The following is a 19118-nucleotide window of genomic DNA, read 5'->3' on the forward strand; positions in this document are numbered from 1 at the left end:
CTCAATACTATCTTCGCGACTTCTGCCAAATCTTTTCTAGCAGCAAAGAGACCCTTTAGCAAGTTTAAATATTTGGGTGTTTGAAGCATCGTTTCACCAAATGGGATGTTGACTTGAAGGGATTCAACATGTTCCATGAAAGCTCTGTATGCTTTAACCTTTTCATCGGGTATGGATCTGATTGGGAATGACAAAGGAGGGTTGTAAGGCTTTAAGGAAACAACAGATTTGTCATAAGGGCATGGACTCGTCGAGTCCATTAGAGGGACTCGGCGAGTCTGGTCGGGTTTAGCTGAACTCGACTCTTCTGTCTTTTCTGCATGCACCTTAGTTGAGACCTTCTGTGCAGGGGTCATAGGAGTGAAAATTTTCCCATAACTAGATGTTATAGCATTCACATTCTCCATTCTCGGATTATTCTCGGTTTTACTTGGAAGTTCACCCGGCCTCCTCTCGTTCACTTGATGTGCAAGTTGTCCTAGCTGTTTCTCAATGTTAAGAATAGATGCTTGCTGATTCCTAAGTATATTTCTGGTCTCTTGTATTGCAACATCATGATCATTGTGCCTTTTCTCGGACGCGGCTATAAATCTCGTGAACATTTCTTCTAAATCGGCTCTTCTTTCCACAGTCGGTTCTTCCTTTTGATAGAAACCCCTCTGTTTTTGCTTGTATTTCTCTTCCTTTGCCTTTTTATATTCTTCGTACGGGAGCCATTCCTTCTTGGGTTTCCGCCAATTCTCGTCGTATTTGTCCCCGCTTGAGTAGAACACTTGCGCCTTCTTGTTTCCATTTTCATCCAAGTCACAATCCTTCGTGAGATGAGGTCCTCTACAGTTCTCGCATCCAACTCGAATAGCATGGATTGTTTGATCCATTTTTGTCATCCTTTTATCTAAACTATCGAGCTCAGCCATCATCGTCGCCATTCCATCATTGACCGAGTTCACTACCCCCGACTTACTTCATTTCTTGGGTTGTGGTATTCTCTAGAATGTTTAGAGAATTCTTCAATTAATTCCTTGATTACCGAGGGTGCCTTCTTTGTGAGCGGGCCTTGCGAGTCGAGCAATTGCCTTGTGGTAACATTGACTCCATCATAGAAGATGGAGACTTCTTGTTGGCTATTAAGGTCATGGTGTGGGCAATTTCTGAGAAGACCTTTGTACCTCTCCCACGCCTCATAAAGGGACTCTCCGGGTTGTTGCTCGAAGTTGGCGATAGCTTTCTTTAACTTGGCTATTTTAGAAGGCGGGCAAAAGTGGTCTATGAATTCCTCTTTCATCTTAGCCCATGTGGTGATGGATCCGGGCGGAAGTGACTTGAGCCAATCTTTTGCAGCACCCTTGAATGTCACTGGAAGCATACGAAATAGCTGGGTCTCGCGAGGCACATTCAGAACGTTAAAGTAATCAGCCACATCATTGACTTCATCCAAATGCTTATATGCATCTTCATGATCTTTTCCATGGAAATGGATTTCCTTTAGGTGAGCGAGTATGTGGCCCTTCAATTTGAAAGTAGCAGTAGCGGGAATTGCGGGTTGTACAAGTCTCGGGCCGGTGTCGTCACGCATCTTCTTCTTCCATTCCCCCATGGGGACTTCATCGATGTTCTCCATGGAAATTGCTAATTCATCTTCAAAGTCGGATTCGTGCCCAAAAGTGGGATCTTCGTCTTCTCCTTCGGATTCGTACTCGGTGTCCTTTTTAATCGGATCGTCGATGGCTAATGAGGCGTTGGATGCTCCTAGTTTGCTGCCTTTCTTCTTGCTGAAAACGGACTTTAAATTCTTCAATAGTGAGCTCTTCGAAGAAGCGGTTTCTCCAACAGCTTTTCCTTTGTTCTTCTTTAGTGCGGATTCCGGGTCTTCGAGTGGAGGGACCAAAGGTGTATCAGATCCTCGGGTCATGAAATAACTGCAAACAAAACAAAAACAAAACGCGTAAAAAGAACAAAAATAAAATAAAAATTAAAACTGTGAACGGCGATGGACTCGCCGAGTCGACACGAGTGCACTTGGCGAGTTCAAGGCAAAAACAGAAAAACTTCTAATTAACTTTTTTTTAAAACACAAAACTATCAAAAACTATACTAATTACTAAGTCAACTAAAAATTAACTTTGTGTAATATAAATCCCACACAAAGGATCGATAAAACTAGAAATTAGTGTTAATTTAGAACCGTTCCCCGGCAACGGCGCCAAAAACTTGATGTGTGTGAAACCAACTAGTTTTAATCCTACTTTAAATTATAATTTTTAACAGACAAATGCAGTGGACCTATCAATTGTGGTAAAGCTAAATAAGTAGGGTATCGAACACAGGGAACGGTAAATTAAAACTAAAAACTAATAATATCTAAAAATTAATTAATAAAGGGGGTTTTCTCTAGTTTTGCAAGACTAGAAACTTAAACAATTAATACTTGAACTAATTAACTAAAAACTAGAAAAACTAAGATTCAACTAAATTCAATAAAGAAAGAGACTTCTGTTTAGTTCAACGCAATTGATCCTATGGTTGATATTATGGTAATAGTGCAATGGATTAATTCTTCTACTGGCTACCGATTCAAGTGATTAGATTCACGTTCGCTGCACTAATCCTTAGAGAACAAACTACGTTAAACAGTGGCCAGTTGTCTAACTTAATTCAATTCACTAGGTTATTTATTCGGGGTTAATTTAGACTTGTAATAGTTAACTAATTTGGTCTTTTTAGTTAACCTCTTGTTGATGGTCATCACACAAGCTCACACATGAATTTACCTATTTTTCTTATTAATTCTAGTTTCATGTTCATTAATCCTAGACATATGATGAAGTGGTCACATAAACATATGAGGTTGACAATTAAAAGATGTTCATACTATATAATTATCTTCCTATTAACATAAAAATAGTTATCATTCACACACAAGGTTCTTTAACAAGCTAAAATCAACAAAATCACCAATATTGAATTAATCCTACCATAAATCAAACCATAGTTTCAATATTGTATCCCCAAACAGAAGTTTAAGAGTTTTAGCTCATGATTGAGGTAATTAACAACAATAAAACGAATTCTGATTGTCTAACCATAATTGAAAACAATAGATTAAGTAGAATGATGAGAATTTGCCTCAAATCTCCTTCGAAATTGGATTCTAGGTTGTATCTTCGATCTCTAGGGTTCTTCTGACTCTCCAATCGCAACTCTTCTCTCCAAAAAGGTTCCAGAAGTTCTTGTGTCGATCTGAGAAGTTATTTTTATAGATGCGACCCGACTCGCCGAGTCCATGACCGATTCGCCGAGTCCATCCCTTGATTCCCGTACACGGTAAGTCACAGAGTCTTTATCTTCTCGAATCTTCGATCAGACTCGCTGAGTAGTCGACCCTACTCGCCGAGTAGGTGTTGTTTTTGGTGTTTTTCTTCTTTGTTCAACTCCCGAGCTCCCAATCGCTTCTCCTGCTTCCTTTTGCTTTCGAGCTTCACTTTTGGACTAAAAACACAATTCAAACACTTTTAAGTATCTTTTGTCCATGATATGCAATTAATTAGCTAACAAATAATAAAAATCTATACTTAAAATAAGGCTAAATATGCAAATGTCACATCTCATACACAATCATATCCTTTTGAAGAGAGGTGTTGACAGCTAATCACAGTAAGCATAACATAGACCATGTTTTAACGAAATTACCCCTCTGAAACGCTCTTCATATACGTTATAGCCAAAGAAGGTTGCAGTCTTTGATAATTTTGCAACTTTAATTTCATTTAACTTTTCGGAGAAAATGACTCATGAGGGTAACCAACTGTTGAGTTTGTTCTCATTTGGTCCCTTTCCTTTTTTTTGTACTCAATATACCATCGAACTTGTTGTTTATGTTCACCATAACCCTTTGACCGACTATCACAGGTCAAAAGCCGGTCAAAAGGGTTATGGTGAACACAAATAACAAGTTCTATGGTATATTGAATACAAAAAAGGAAAGAGACCAAATGAGTACAACGCAAAAGTTAATCACCTTGAAAAGTCATTTTCCCTTCTTGATTTAATTGAAGTTTAGGCATTTACCAAATCTCTTGATTTCATTTATAAGGATGTCCAACCTACATATCATTTCATTATTATATACAAAAACCTTTTGTTTTAAGAAAATAACGTGTACTTCACGAATGCAGTTTCGTTTGGCGCGTGAAGACCTTTTATCCCACTCGCACCGTTTGTGTTGCCCAATGCATGCTTTCCACACAATAATACATGCAGCTTCTTCTCCCCTCTTGTCTTCTGGCTTCCACTTCCTCGTTTTCTTCAATGCGTCTCCCCCATGCCATCGCTCAAGACTCGCTCACAGGAACAAAAAGGGGTTGGCTAAAAAGACACCACATTTTACCATTTAGACAACCCTAATTAATTTTTGAAATTTTTTTATTGGTTGAAATTATATTGTTTTCCGAAAAAACTGATTACAAGCAGTTATAGGTTATTTTTTTATAAAAATTGACTACAGAGTGAGTAAAGGATGTAAGCCAACAAAAATTATTCCATCTTCAACCTCCGCTCCTCTATAATCGACACCACCATGCTTTTGTTATGATGTGTGTTTTTTCACTTTCTCCAACGCTAGTCACCCAGTTGGCTCCGCACATCTACTTCACGCCTCCTTTTGATAGGTATTTGCATACCGGATTACCGGGACACTTGCCCTCTATTATCCCTCCACCGTCTCCATTCCTAATACCTTTCCCACACCACCTACTTCTCTCTTTCTTCAATAGACACATCCAACTCTTATATATCGATTTACTATAACTGATTTGAGATTAAAGATGTTTTCTATTCGCTTTTCACATATTGATTTGAGATTGAATTTGTTTGGGTTCGTCAAAATTTCCAACAAAGCGATCATGGACTGTGAATAGATGGGCATCGACATGCATATGATTTGAGATCGAAGATGTTTAGTCTTCCCTTTTCACATATTGATTTGAGATTGAATTTTCTTGGGTTCCTCAAATATAATTTGAAGAATTTATAGGAAAACAATCATCACATGTGACTAGATGAGTATTGACAATGTGACTTAGGTTTCCGAAATCACCTATTTTTCTTGCTTTTTCGTCCTAAATGGAAGTCATATGCGGATTTACTCTTTCTACAGGAACTAAGTCGGATGTTCATTTTATAGATACAGCTCCACCGGTCCTCATATCTTCTCTCCAGGTGATAAAATCGATATTCGTTCATTAGATTTCTACAACTTTTTTGTTTTCGTAATTAAACGCAACCCCAACTTCTATTTGGTGGGTCGACGTCCATAAATTATAATCAATTGCAGACTCTTGATGCGTCTCAAATGTTTGTCTTGTGATATGAAAAAGTAATTTAAGCCCTGTGTGCACTACTGGTTTCTCACCACCTGATCCAAATAGGTAATAACCTTTCAAATCAATCTATATGCATCGCACCCTTTACCAAATGTAGTATTTGAAAATGTAAACTAAGATACCCCTTTCATTTTGATTAACATAAGGTTTATGGTTTTTACTTTTTACAAGTTTCAAGACTATTCATGGATGAGTGTAATATTTCAACCATGAGTATGACCTTCCTGAAAATACTAAAGAACGATGAATAAATTAAGGTTCAATCTTTTCTAAGAAATAGTGGGATCGAAACAGAAATAGGGTCTGAATCACATCATAGGGTAGAGCTGATTGATCTTCATCGTGCTAGAAGTTTACTTGATAGCTAAGTAACACATGTTCACTTATATGGTTAAATGAGCTGGATGTTAAAACGGTTCCAAAGCTTTAACATTGACATAATTATAGGTATCATGCTTCTAAAGAATTAGAAAAAGCTCTCAAGTTTCAGGCTGTAGCCTTGCCCATATTTAGTCAGATTTTATATCAAATTGCATCACATTCTTATGCTAATGGCATTAGATTTTGTTAATAGAGGTCATTGGCTGTAAGTTTGATTGAAGTCACTCCCCATTAGTTACATGTAGTGATTGTGGGAAGAAACTATGGATTTGAACTTTGTAAGCTTATCTCCATGAATTATATTGTTTGGAATCATCAACAACCTGCATTATTTTGAACTATCCTTCACTTCAATCAATTTACTTTTTATTATGATTTTAATACTTTAGATTGCAAAATCTATATCCAAACGGCCCCTGATATCACATTTCTTATGTTTAATTACCTTGAATAGGAGCTTGATCATACATTAATATGAAAATCTAAAATATTTAGGGGGTGGTTGGTTTTGTGCATTTGAGGTGATTATTGTTACCATAAGAATTAGAATTAAGATGTAGTTTGATATATATTAGGAAGAGTATGGTATTTTTGGATTTCCTATGACTACTTATCTCCCGTTTTGATTATTTTGACTTTAATAAAAGTAAGGAGGTGATAAGATATAACATAGGGAGGTGATATTTACACTTTTTAATTTGATGCTTCCACTTAAATTAAAATTGTTTTTACATTTTTACCCTTAATTAAAATTTGCAAAAATAAAATGAGATATAAATGAGGGTTTATACGTTTGCCTCTTATCCATACCAAATTTAAACTTTTCTTACAAAAATTAGTTTGTTTTTTAATTTCCCTTTCTTTTTCCCCCTTATTTACTTACAAATTAATTAATTTTTGTTTTTTCTCCTCGTTTATTCCTTGCAAAAAATAGTTTGTTTTCTTATTTATTTATCAAAGTAACCCGCTAAATGATAAGTGATACTTCATATTAGACCAATCCATTTAAAATTTTAATAATTTATCTCTTTGTTCATCCACTAAATGATATATATTATGTAATGGAAATTATTTTATTTCAAAGTTATGTATATCACAACAATAAAATGTTTAAATTAATACATATTAAATCATAGTAAATTGTTACCAAGGAAAATAGTCAAATCATTATAATGTTAAAAAAAAAGTATGACTATAAAAAAAAATTTCACCTTGCATCAATTATATATTATCATTTATACAGTTGGATATGCATTTAAATCAAATAAGTTGCTCTTAAACATTTTATTATTCTTTTGGAAAGACACGAGTAAATGAAAGATTATGTGTTTATGGTGATTCCACAAACTCAAATCTTGAAGGGTTTCGTACAATAAAATTTATTTTATTTTTCTTTTTTAATTCAGGAGATATATCCGTTGTCTAATGAATCATTGGTTCAAAGAACATATCAGATTTAGTCAAAAGTTTAGTAATATTTCGTTTACTCGTGTCTTCTAAATGAGCTATAAAGTATCTAAAAACAACTTATTTGATTTAAATGCATATTTATTTTTTATAAGTGGTAGTATGTAATTGGAGTACGGAATGTTTTTTTTATCATCAACTTTTTTTTTTTTTCTAAATTATTGTGATTTATAAATTTTGTTAGACGACATTTTAGTGAGTAATATAAATATTTTTATTTGATATGTATTAATTTAAATATTGTGTTGTGATATGCATTGATATGGAATGAATTATTTTTCGTTATATATTATTGTGATATGTATAGATAAATAATAAAGAAAAATTACTTTTTGTTAGATTTTATATTCAAATGGAAAAGTTTAATTGATCGAGTAAGATGGAATCCTTTGGTGGGTTTGTTTGATGAAAAAAATAAGAAAACAAACTAATTTGTTTTGTAAGAGAAAAACATAAATTAATTAATTTGTGTAAGTGATAAATAGGGGACGGGGACGGGTACGTTTAAATTTGTTATGGTAAGAGGCCAATCGTATAAACCCCTCTATATAATTTTGTAGATTTTAAATAAGGGTAAAAATGTAAATGCAAATTTATATTAAGTGGAAGAATCAAATTGATAAGTGGAAATATCATTACCCTATAACATATTGAGTTTGTTTTGTATTTTTTTTTATTTAATTATTAACCATATCATCGTAAACATTGTTTGGTTCATCATTAAACAACCGACGAGATACTTTACAGGTCACTAAAAATGCAGAGTTGTGGTTTTTTCTATATGGGCCATTTATATGGTAACTCATGTTTTAGGCAACATAATTACATTAGACATCCTATAATTCGGTGTAGTTGTAAGTGCACCACCATCTATTAGTTGTTTATTGGATTCAATAGCAGGAAGTACTGACATTTCTACAAGACCAAACCCATTTTGTTACTGGATTTTCTTTGTTGTTTCATGTCATACTTTTGTACGTTATTCATTTATTGTGCTGGTCTTTATAGGTGTAAGTGCAATTAATGTATTTCTGACTGACTTGTTCTATAGTTGGAAGAACACAACAATGTTTACCGACTTAATTGTTACTCAACACTTAAGGAGATACTAATTGATTGATTAGTTATGAGACTTGATATTTTATAACTAATTGTTTTGTAATTGTACTTTTATTAAATTACTCCTGCTATTATTTTTGGATTAATAATTGAATTTTCTAAAGTTTGTATATTGTGGCAGCTTGGCAGAAGGGTCCGGTGACAACTGACATGAGGGAAAAAAGAATTGCTCCTACAACTCAAAAGTTCGAGAAGAAAACATCAGTGGCTCAATATTTTACCATCTTTTTCCAAAATTTTGAATTTTTTGTATAATGAGCTTTCATAAGTTTATTCAAGTGTTGTGTTGAGTTCAAAACTTGTATAAATCCAAATTCAAGAAAAGAAGCTCATACAAACAGGATAAACATGATCTAATTGCTTTAAGATTGACCATAAGGGAATTCCTAACTAAAGAATGGTTTGTCTAGGAAAAACGAATGCTTAATGGAATTTAATCATCGTTCGTTCATTTTGTATGTATGCATGTTTTGAATACTCATGAATAGTTTTAAGAGATTTATAATTTTGCTTATTGCAGCAACAAAAGATTCTTTGAATCTACATGGACACGAGGCAAACATGATTTCGGCAAATGCTATTCCTGAATTGTATGTTGGCTTTTTTTTCTGTTCTTTCTTTAATGTGCTTTACCAGCAATGTTCCATGTGGTTTTGTTAATTTTTGTGTTGCATTTTTTTTTTGCTGTGGCTTTAAACTGGAAGAATTTTGATGAAAATGAACAGTATGTAGGGAAGGCTCAAAAGAAATCTGAAAGGCATGGAACTCGAGTCTTGAACAAGTTCCAAGGTGTTATTCAAGAATATCCATGAAACTATTGATGATGATAAGCTACTGGAGTGTTTGTTGAGTAAGGGTACAGTTACTTTCTGCATGGTTTGCCTCGAATTCAAAGTTGTAGATGCATTAATTGATCCATCAATTAAAGGGTATTTTGGGAATTATCGACATACCTTTTATTTTTTTTAGTTATCAACATATTTACTTTAAAAGGTACAAAAAAGTCTAATTACTCTAAATAGTTAATGCATGATTAAAGTCTGAAATGAATGGAAAACAGAATTCAACAATAATATCATCATGAAGTTCTTAGAGTTTATTTAAAGCTCCATTTACAAATCATGGGTTCTTTGTACTTTGATCTTGGAATGAAAGCTCTTGATTAAGTTACTGGTTCTATTTTCATACGGAAAAATTGCAGAATATAAATACTTCATTTCTTTATACCAATCGATAATTCACTTCATCTTTTACTGCACGTTTACCCATAATAGTAAGGCATCTACAATTTTTTTTTTACTAATTTCGTAGATGAAGATTTATAGAATACACAAAACACCTTTCGTGGTATGACCCTTTGACATTGCTAGTCTTGAAATATTTTATTGGTTGATGGAGTCACCTACAAAATCAAGGCCACTCTTATGGCTCAATGGTGAGTCTGGATGTTCTATATTTTATGGTGTTTGCTCAAGAGGTTGATATAATTATTATTACCATCTAGAAAGAGCGAGAAACTTAAGTAATTTCTATGTTTGGAGTAGGTTCAGGTTGATCTTGTAATTCATAATAAACTTACCTAGTAATGTTAATAAAAAGAGCTTAATCACTCATTTTTTGTTAGATTTTTTCAATCGTATGATACGAAAATACAACTTAAAAGAACATGTTTTTTGCAAAAATAAAAAATCAAGCAGTCATAGCGTTATTACACATGCCAGGATTTCTAATGCACCAAAGCGGTTGAATCGGTTCAGCCTTCACCCCTCTCTTCACCATTCTATTTATCCACTCATTCAACCTATCCGTCGCCTCCCCGGATCTCTTCATCCCCGCCTCATCACGGTTGCCGGACCACAACACCTCCGCCATTGCCGACGACCTTGGCCAAATCCTTGAATCAAGAACCGTCGCATCCGCCTGCTCCGACCACAAAGCCACCTCCCCACCCAAAACCAACTTCGCCTCCGCTTCCGTCAGCCCGTATGTTATATCATAGTTGTATATCAACTGCCATGTCTTGAAAGGCCCACACCAAGATCCGCCGTTTCCCTGTTCAGTACCTGGTGGTTGATCGTATATACTGTTATTCCCGGTGAAATCGCCATGCCCGCAGTCCAAGTAATAGTAATCCGCCGACGACACGATTGTCCGGTAACCCGCCGACACCAACCGTTTCGTGTTGTTGGGGCCGCCGTTCCATGTCTGCATAATGGTGGTTTCCGGTGGGAGAATCGAAGGATTTACCTTGATTTCGCCGTCGAGAATAACGTCCTCCCAGTAGACGGCAGTGCGATTGAGCGACAGAATGTAGGGGTAGGTAGAGTTGATGAAAATTTCGAGGACTTGACTGAGAGTGCCGTTGTTAGCAAGATACTTTTGGATTGTGGAGTCGGTTTTCCAACATCCGGGAACGACCTCATCGGCTCCGCCGTGGAAAAATGTATCTGGAAATAGAGTTGTGAGTTCTGTGAAGATGTTTTTCAGTACGTCGTACGTTTTGGGGATTAAAGGATTCAGGTGGCCGGTTCCTGGCTCTGCTGCCAGCCGGTCTTCCGCTGCCCCCGGCCACCAAAACATGTTAGCACAAGTTACGATCTCCGGATAAGCTTCCGCCCATGACCCTGTGTGCCCTGCCAAACGATAAGAAAAGAAGCCATTGTTTACATCGATCGGTTGTGGTTGTAGAACATGAAAGAACACTGACACATTTATCAAAAACGAGATTTTACCTGGCATATCGATCTCCGGAATCACTCGAACGCCGTGTTCCAACCCGAATTGTACAATCCGCTTTACATCTTCGGTCGAATACTGCATATCCGATCCATACGATCCATTTCCGGCGAGAGCCGGTTCCGATTTCAGAACCAATGGAAACGAATGCGAATCCGTTATGTGCCAATGGAACACGTTCAGTTTATTGGCACTCATACCTCCAATCAACCTCAAAAGATCCTCAACACCATAGTAATTCCTTGATGTATCCAGTAGAATCCCTCTATGTTCGAAGATTGGCCAGTCGGAGATCACCAATCCGGCCGCCACTCGGGCAGGGCTTCCCCACACTAGCTGCGAGAAACTCTCCAGTCCTCTCATAGCTCCCCAAGGCGTCACCGCTGTGAGAGTAGCGGAGGTGCTTTTGGACGGGATAGTGAGGGTGTAGGATTCATTGACGGCATGGGAGAGCGTTGCTTTGAGATCTGATATGGTGATCGTTAAAGTTTGTAACGGCAGGGAGGTGGTGAAGTTGATCGCCGGAGCAAGTAAGGGGTTGTAGTTAGCGGTTTGGATTTGGCTGAGGTAACGGTTAACCGCCGGTGTTAGGTAGGGGTGCGGCGGAGAAGTAATGGCGAAAGATGGGGAGAAAGGGATTGCCTGTGGGGTGGTCCAGATGAAGGATCTTGGTTTGGGCCATATGTTGATCGGGGATCCAACGGCTGAGGTTGAAGGAACCAAAGTGAGAAATAATAATAGTAAGTTTAAAATAGTGGAAAAATTATTGGTACCCATTTTTGGTTATGAAAAGTAAGGTGTGTGATGAGTGATGAATAGAAGAATGGAGAGGAAAAGTTTATATAGTTTTTGAATTATGATATAACAAGTCAATGGAACGACCGATATTTCATTTGTTTTAGCTTTTAAATGTATATATATTTTTTCTGATTGGTTTCTTCCATTTGGCATTTTGTGTTTAGTTCATATAAATAATTGTGTATTGTGTTTAAACGATGATTAATCGGCTATAAAGTGTTATGTATGGTGCATTATAAGGGTAAGTTGGTGTTTGAGATAACTTTTCAAAAAACTTAAAAAACTAGTAAGTTAAAAAAATATTTGTGTATTTAAAAAAAACGTTTTTTAAAATAGTTTATTGGATAGGAAAAAATAAAGCTTTTAAAAAACTAAAAAATCCTAACTTTTTAGCTTTTTAACCATTTTACTCCTGGAAAATCAGTTTTTCTTATCTAAATATTTTTTAAAATCAGTTTTTTTTTTTGAAAAAAAACCATAAGCTAATAAACATTTTTTTTTAATCACTTTTGAGATAAAAAACTAAACCAAACATTCCCTAATTTGTTTAAAAGTACTTGCAAATGTTTTATAATACATCACGTGATGCGTATGGATTGATAAGCCATATGAAATGATCATTACACGTGGAGTATGATTTCATGATGATTTGCTATGTGTTAAGCCATATGATATTTAAATTAATATTTTGCAGGAGATGTTTATTTAAATTAACATATTGTAATAAATGGAGTATGATTTCATGATGATTTAGTATGTGTTAAGCCATATGATATGATCATGATGTTTAAATTAACATTTTGTAATAAATGGAGATGTTTATTTAATGTTGATAGTACGGAATAGTAATAATGATGTTAATTTTTATTCATGTAGATGATAACGATACAAGCTAGCATAAACAAATTTTTTTTTTTTTCCAATCAACATACATTAAATTAATTTTTTAATTCACCTTAAAATTTAAATATCTAATAGTTGTTTAATTTTATTATATAAGAACATGTATTGTTAATCGGCCACTAGTGCCGGCGAGCAGTGGATTGCGTTGGTTTTCTTGAAGTGCTTTCGACTGCCGGATTTCTATTATTTTATTAACTTCTTGGGGGCATATTTTACTGTATTAAAAGATAAAGGAGCCGAATGTAAACTTTGAATATTCCTAGGACCCTTTCTAAACAAACTAAATAATTGATAATCTAATCTTTTGAGGATATAATTTTGTAAGATTCTTAGGAATATGTTTAATCTTGATCTTGGACCCCAGTTGTAATTTTTTATGAATCCGCTTGAAGACATGTTTCTAGTCAGTATATATATGTGAAGCTTTCGGTTGAGGCAGTTGTTGCGTGCATTACGTTGACGTTGACTCGTTGACCCTTTTGACTCAAGGGTGTAAAACTAGTATGCCTTTGTAGCAATCCTAAACTGGGAGCGTAACAATAGAGCTTTGAATATGATCCACGTAATTTCTATTTCTATTTGTATTTGTAAGGGATCACTAGAGTTTCATGTGATGATGGACTATAATTGTCGTAAGTATGCTCTTGGCATCGAGGAAATCATATTTATACTCACATAGTCATAGATATATATGTAAACTATTTATTTTCTCTTGGTATCTCATTATCATTATCAAAAAATATATAGGAAAATTACAATGCATACAGTGGGCCGAGCATGGGCGGATCCACCTTGGAGCCCGGGATCCCCTAAAAAAAAATTTAGTAGTATAAATTTTTTTAGAAAATTTCGTTTATGTTTATGTGGCTGTGACACCCTAGAAAATAATTTAGGCTACCATAATTTTTTTTTTTTAATTTCTATATGGTAAATTCAATTACAAACTAGTCTCATAAGTGCTACAAACTTGTTAAACCCAATTGGCCGGTTCCCAACACAAAATTAATTTAATGACACAAAATTTAGCTTAATACCAATTATGAAAAATCGAAAATTAACAATTCAACAAATCAATCGACTTCTTATGACTTCCCCCAACCCCCCCCCCCCCCCTCATGCGGCAATGCAACTAACGCACGCTGCAGTCGCTACTGTCGTTACTGTCTTCCTTCTTTTTGTCGACGATTTGCCTTTGGTGGTGGGTCATTATTGATCAAAGTGGACAATGAAGCAAGTAAGTACAAAAATTAGTGATTATTGTTAGGTTAACTGAAATTCAATTTTTTTGGCATTGTGTTGAAAAATTAGAAATTACCAATTAAGATTGTCAGATTAGGGACTTAGGGTTAATGAAAATATGCCATGGTTAGTAATTAGTGATTATTTATTGTTGAAACTTGAAATCAAGTTTATCGTTGGTATATTTTGATAATTTGATTGTAGGTTGTATTTGTTGTTGAAACTTGAAATCAAGTTTATAGTTGATATATTTTGATTGTAGGTTGCTATTAACAAAATTTTCAAATGACAACAACAATGGTGAAAAAACTTCAAAAAAATGCTAATAAAAATACACAAGTTCCACAACCTAATCAACCTATTCCAAAAGCTCAAGAACCACAATCTAATGAACATACTCCAAAACCACAAGAACCACAATCCAATTACTCGCTTTCGTAAAATAAAAAAATGAAGGTGTGAACTTTAAAACTTAACTTTGTTATGGAAGTTGAACTTTATCTGTAATGAAATTGTGGTTTTTATTTTTTTTCTTATTGTATATTACATCATTTTTTTGGGATACCCGTTTACTTTTACCCTGGCTCCGCCACTGGGCCAAGAATATAAACATAAATAATACATAAAATAGCATACACTGTCAACCTCATGTAGTCTTAAAAGGAGGATGATTCCAAATGTTGAGACTAAATTCGAAATCAAGAAATCCCGTCAAAAGAAGACCCTTAGTAAAATGCCAGCGTATTGAGACGTAGAGGGTACATGAAGAACTTGAACATGACCCTTGGCGACTTGATCACAAGTGGATATCAATCTTGATGTGCTTTACCTTCTGATGCTGAAGCATGTTGATAAAAAAACCACAACACTAGTGTTATCGTAATAAACAATATTGGTTTTGGTAAGCGGTCAATGCAATTTACATAAAAGATTTTTTAGCCAACATTGTTCAGCGAAAACATTCGCAACGCCATGGTATTCAACATCAGCACTAGATCTAAAAATCGTTCCTTGTCACTTTAAAGATCAAGTCAATAAACTTTGACCCAAAATACATAATAACCTATTGTGGAGTGTCTAGTATTAGGGAAGCCAACCTAATCAACATCATAATAAGTTATAAGGCCATGTGACGAAGAAGCATAAAGTCGTAAACCATAGTCTATAGTTCCCTAATAATAACGAAGAATTCTTTTGAGAATCGAGAAGTGTGACTCCTAAGAATCACACATAAATAAGTCAATATATCGGACAACATAAGTAAGCTCTATACGAGTAAAAGTAAGATATCGTAGTGGACGTACGAGACAGAGATATAGTTTCGGATCTATAACTAAAGGGTTGGTGTCATCGAGTTTCACATGTGTATATGGAGTACGAGCAAACTTATAATTAAGCATGTTAAATTTGTTCAAAATCTCCTAGGCATGCTTATGCTATTATAAAAAAAAACATATTGTCCCGAGACACAAAAATACAAAAAAATGAGATTTTTAAGGCATTTTTCTCTTCATTCGATCTTGCCCCTCTCATCTCTTATGTATTAAGCTGTTGAGTTGCTCTAACTTAAGGTAAATCATTAATATTTGATGTGGTTCTTCTAAAATCTTTGTGGTCGCTTCAGTTTCTTAGTTAGATGAATACCAAGGAAAAAAAATCAAAAGTCTTAAATGTTTATGGAAGGCTTTATAGACATCGTTAAGTAGTTTAGTTTAAATTTCTAATGTTAGAGACCCTTCATGTACACCTGATTACATTTGTGGATACTTTTTCTAGTGTGTCTTGGATGATTATTAAAACCAAGGTTGTCAAGATCATGATCTTGATTGTAAGATCCTATGATCTTACCTGTGAAAACTGTAACACCCGTTTCCCATAATGGATCAGTTAATGATGTAAATGATTACGTGTCTCGGATAGACTCCATAACGTGACATGAAGGGTGTCAAGGCGAGGAGGCTGTTTCAGTCCAAGCCCAGAATTTTTAGGGTTTTCTCTATATTTAACCCCCTAAACTCAAGGTTTAGGGCATCCTCTTCAGCCCCCAACCCTTTCAACGGAATCATATCCCCCATTGTTGATTTCTTGAGCTTTTAGTGGTGTTTTTGGAGTCTTGAAGGAGAAGGAAGTATCATTGGTTGAAAAATGTTTAATTGAGTGGGGGTTAAAAAATATCTTGACTATAAAAGTGGATAATGCTAGCTCTAATGATGTAGCTATTAACCATTTGAAAAGTGTTCTTAACCATTAGGAATATGGTGTTATGAAAGGGGCTTTTTTACATATGAGATGTATGGCTCACATCTTAAACTTGGTGGTCAGAGATGGGCTGTTGGATGTCAGTTTGTCTATTAAAAAAATTCGCACTCTTGTAAAATATGTAAGGTCATCTCCCGCTAAGCTTCAAAAGTTCAAAGCTGTTGTTGAAGAAGAAAAGATAGAAAGCAAGAGTCTTGTTTCTATGGATGTTGAAACACGTTGGAACTTAACATTTCTGATGCTCGAAAGTGTCATGAAGTTTAAAAAAGCTTTCTCGAACTTGCTTCTAAAAGATTCTAATTATGCGAAAGAGCTAAAAAGTGTGAGGGTGGTTTGATTAATGATGAAGATTGGGTTAATGTTAATAGTCTGTTGCCTTTTTTGAAGATCCTTTTTGATGTTGCTAAAAGGTCTTTTGGTTCTTGTTATGTGACTTCAAATGCTTATGTACATGAGATTTTGGGAATTGGTAATGTTATTGATGGGTTTACCATGCACGCTGATCAGTCCATTAAGTCCATGACACTTAAAATGCAAGCAAAATACAAGAAGTATTGGGGGGGGGGGGGACATAGCGAAACTTAATTAGTTTTTGATCATCAGGGTAGTTCTTGACCCAAGACGTAAATGGCAATATATTGCATGGCTTGTGGAAGAAAGCTTTGAAGAAAAGAAAGCACGTACTTTTCTTTTAAATCTATTCCAACATGCGGGTCTTGTTTGATCTCTATAATGCTTCCATGCCTCAAAAAGAAAAGGATGAGGAGGTGTCATCTTCTACTTCTAAAGCTAGTCCTAATTCTATGTGGGGGCATGAGGTAGTCATGGATATTGAGGAACTTATGACTAAACGTTTTGAAATGGCTATGGGGAGTTCTGAAACCATTTTGAAGAAAACAAAATTAGACAAATATCTAGGGGAAGACCATGAAGCTATGGATGCCAACTTTGACATATTAAAATGGTGGAAGATTAAAAAATGTAGATATCATGTTCTTGCAAAGATGGACCGAGATATGCTTGCTATTCTAGTTTCTACGGTTGCCTCTCAGTTGGATTTTAGCATAGGAGGACGGGTGTTTGATTGCTTTCGAACATCTTTAATTCCTAGAATGGTGGAAGCCTTAGTATGCACACAAGATTGGGTGCATGATTCTCATGATGCAATTAATGTTGATGCCATATTGCTTGAAATAGAGAAAATAGAGGATGAAAGTTGGTCTTAAATTCACAAAGTTTTTATTTTTATTTATATTTGTAATGTTTTCTTTTTTATTTTAATTCACAAGTTTGAATGACTTAACTGTGGAGCAACCTACCATCATAATTGATGAAACAGTTGATGAATTACCTGAAAACATTGGAGGTATTATTTTATTAAAGTTTCTATACATTAAAAACAATTTAAAAATGTATCTATTTTTCTACCCCGATTCTGTTGTCAAAAAAATTAAAGCTTAATCTGATTTTTTTTTACTTCCTGCCATTAGATTGGAGGTTTTCAGAATCTGATTAAACTCAATTTCTACCAGATTATACATGAATCAAGGTAATCTTAAGTAATAAGTAGGGGTTGAGGTGTATGATATTACATAATGCATGCGTAATACGTACAATGATACAATCTGTCAGTTTTGTCTTAATTTTAATGTTATTTATTTATTTATTTTTTTTTCTTTTTCAGAAAATGGTGTTGAAGTGCTAGTTGTTCGTTGCATTGCCGGAAGATGGAAATAGTGAATGGATATTTTGAAAAGTTAATTGTGTGTTTTAAACTTTGAATTGTTTTTTGGAATCTTGTTTGTGTGCTTTAAACTTTGGATGTTTTTTAGTTCATGAGGGTAACAAATAAACTAGAATGTTATATGTTGTCATTGTTAACATTTGAATTAGTAATATGTAATGTTATTTTTTTAATATTGCTGACATTTGAAAAAAAAACAAATATGGATGATTGCATTTTTGGATATCCAGATTAATATCCGAAATTTCGGATCTTCGAAATTTCGGATACGGAATCGAATATCAATATCTACTTTTCGAAATTTCCGGATATCCGGTTATAAACACCCCTAATGAAGATATCAAAAATCAAAGAATATGATTTCTCTGTGTGTATCCACGGTCAAGAATAAGACGCTTGAAATGCTAGTTCCTTATTGTATTTTTGAGTATCTTAAGCCTTTAAGTGCTTAACCCAAATAAACACCAAAAAAGACAACTCAAGAAAGCTTTAATTCATCAGTTTACTTCAAAAGTTCCGACTTATTAATTCATACCATATGAAATAATATTTAGTTGTACTCTCTTATAATTATTATTTTCACAAAACAATAATTATTCTTCAATTTAAATACAATAATTGATATTATTTATTAATAGTCATATTAATAATAAATATACAAAAATGTGTTAACTTGATAAATGTGTGACCCTATAAGATCATGTATTATTAGCAATATCAGTCAATTATGATTCTTGGGCATATAGATTCAACATATTCTTTGTACTCTATTAAGAAGTTTCACCGCATCCGACACGAGGAAATTAAACGTATCAAATACAAATGGTATGAACACGTGTTGATTTTCCATGCATGATTTCTCATGTTTGGTGATCTTGTATGTAGCAGTTTTTAAAGCAGTCTGTCTCGCCGTGAAACCCTAACCCATCCAAAAATCAAAACCCCAGTCGGTTTAAGGGTTAACATTCCTTTTACCGGGTCGGTCAAGAAATTCATAGGTGTCTCTTTCTTGGCGGAAACTCCGACACGTTTAAATATGTCAAACAAAACATCCATAACCAAAGAACAAAAGTCATAATTGGTGTAAAAGA

The 19118-nt window shown here is 34.6% G+C and overlaps 1 protein-coding gene, 1 long non-coding RNA gene and 1 other non-coding gene across 4 annotated transcripts; 2 read left to right on the forward strand and 1 right to left on the reverse strand.

Annotated features, from left to right (window-relative positions):
- The first annotated feature begins 1130 nt into the window (after positions 1-1130).
- On the forward strand, positions 1131-1237 carry LOC145103627 (small nucleolar RNA R71). Its single transcript, XR_013706708.1, has one exon. It is a non-coding gene; the product is annotated as a small nucleolar RNA R71 (small nucleolar RNA).
- Positions 1238-4527: 3290 nt separating this feature from the next.
- On the forward strand, positions 4528-11978 carry LOC145101754 (uncharacterized). Of its 2 annotated transcripts, XR_013705803.1 has the most exons (4): positions 4528-4667; positions 5156-5217; positions 8470-8938; positions 9074-11978. It is a non-coding gene; the product is annotated as an uncharacterized LOC145101754 (long non-coding RNA). The 2 variants fall into 2 exon arrangements; XR_013705802.1 differs by having other exon boundaries at positions 4528-5217.
- Positions 9937-11861, reverse strand: LOC145101753 (beta-hexosaminidase 2-like). Its single transcript, XM_079039031.1, has 2 exons — positions 11081-11861; positions 9937-10981 (listed from the first exon to the last, which is right to left on the reverse strand). Exons 1-2 carry the CDS (start codon positions 11859-11861, stop codon positions 10038-10040), a joined length of 1725 nt encoding a protein of 574 aa, XP_078895157.1. The 3' UTR covers positions 9937-10037.
- Positions 11979-19118: the final 7140 nt, after the last annotated feature.

The sequence above is a fragment of the Lactuca serriola genome, chromosome 4, assembly GCF_051521515.1.
Source record: "Lactuca serriola cultivar US96UC23 chromosome 4, Lser_US96UC23_V15, whole genome shotgun sequence".
Taxonomy (NCBI): domain Eukaryota; kingdom Viridiplantae; phylum Streptophyta; class Magnoliopsida; order Asterales; family Asteraceae; genus Lactuca; species Lactuca serriola.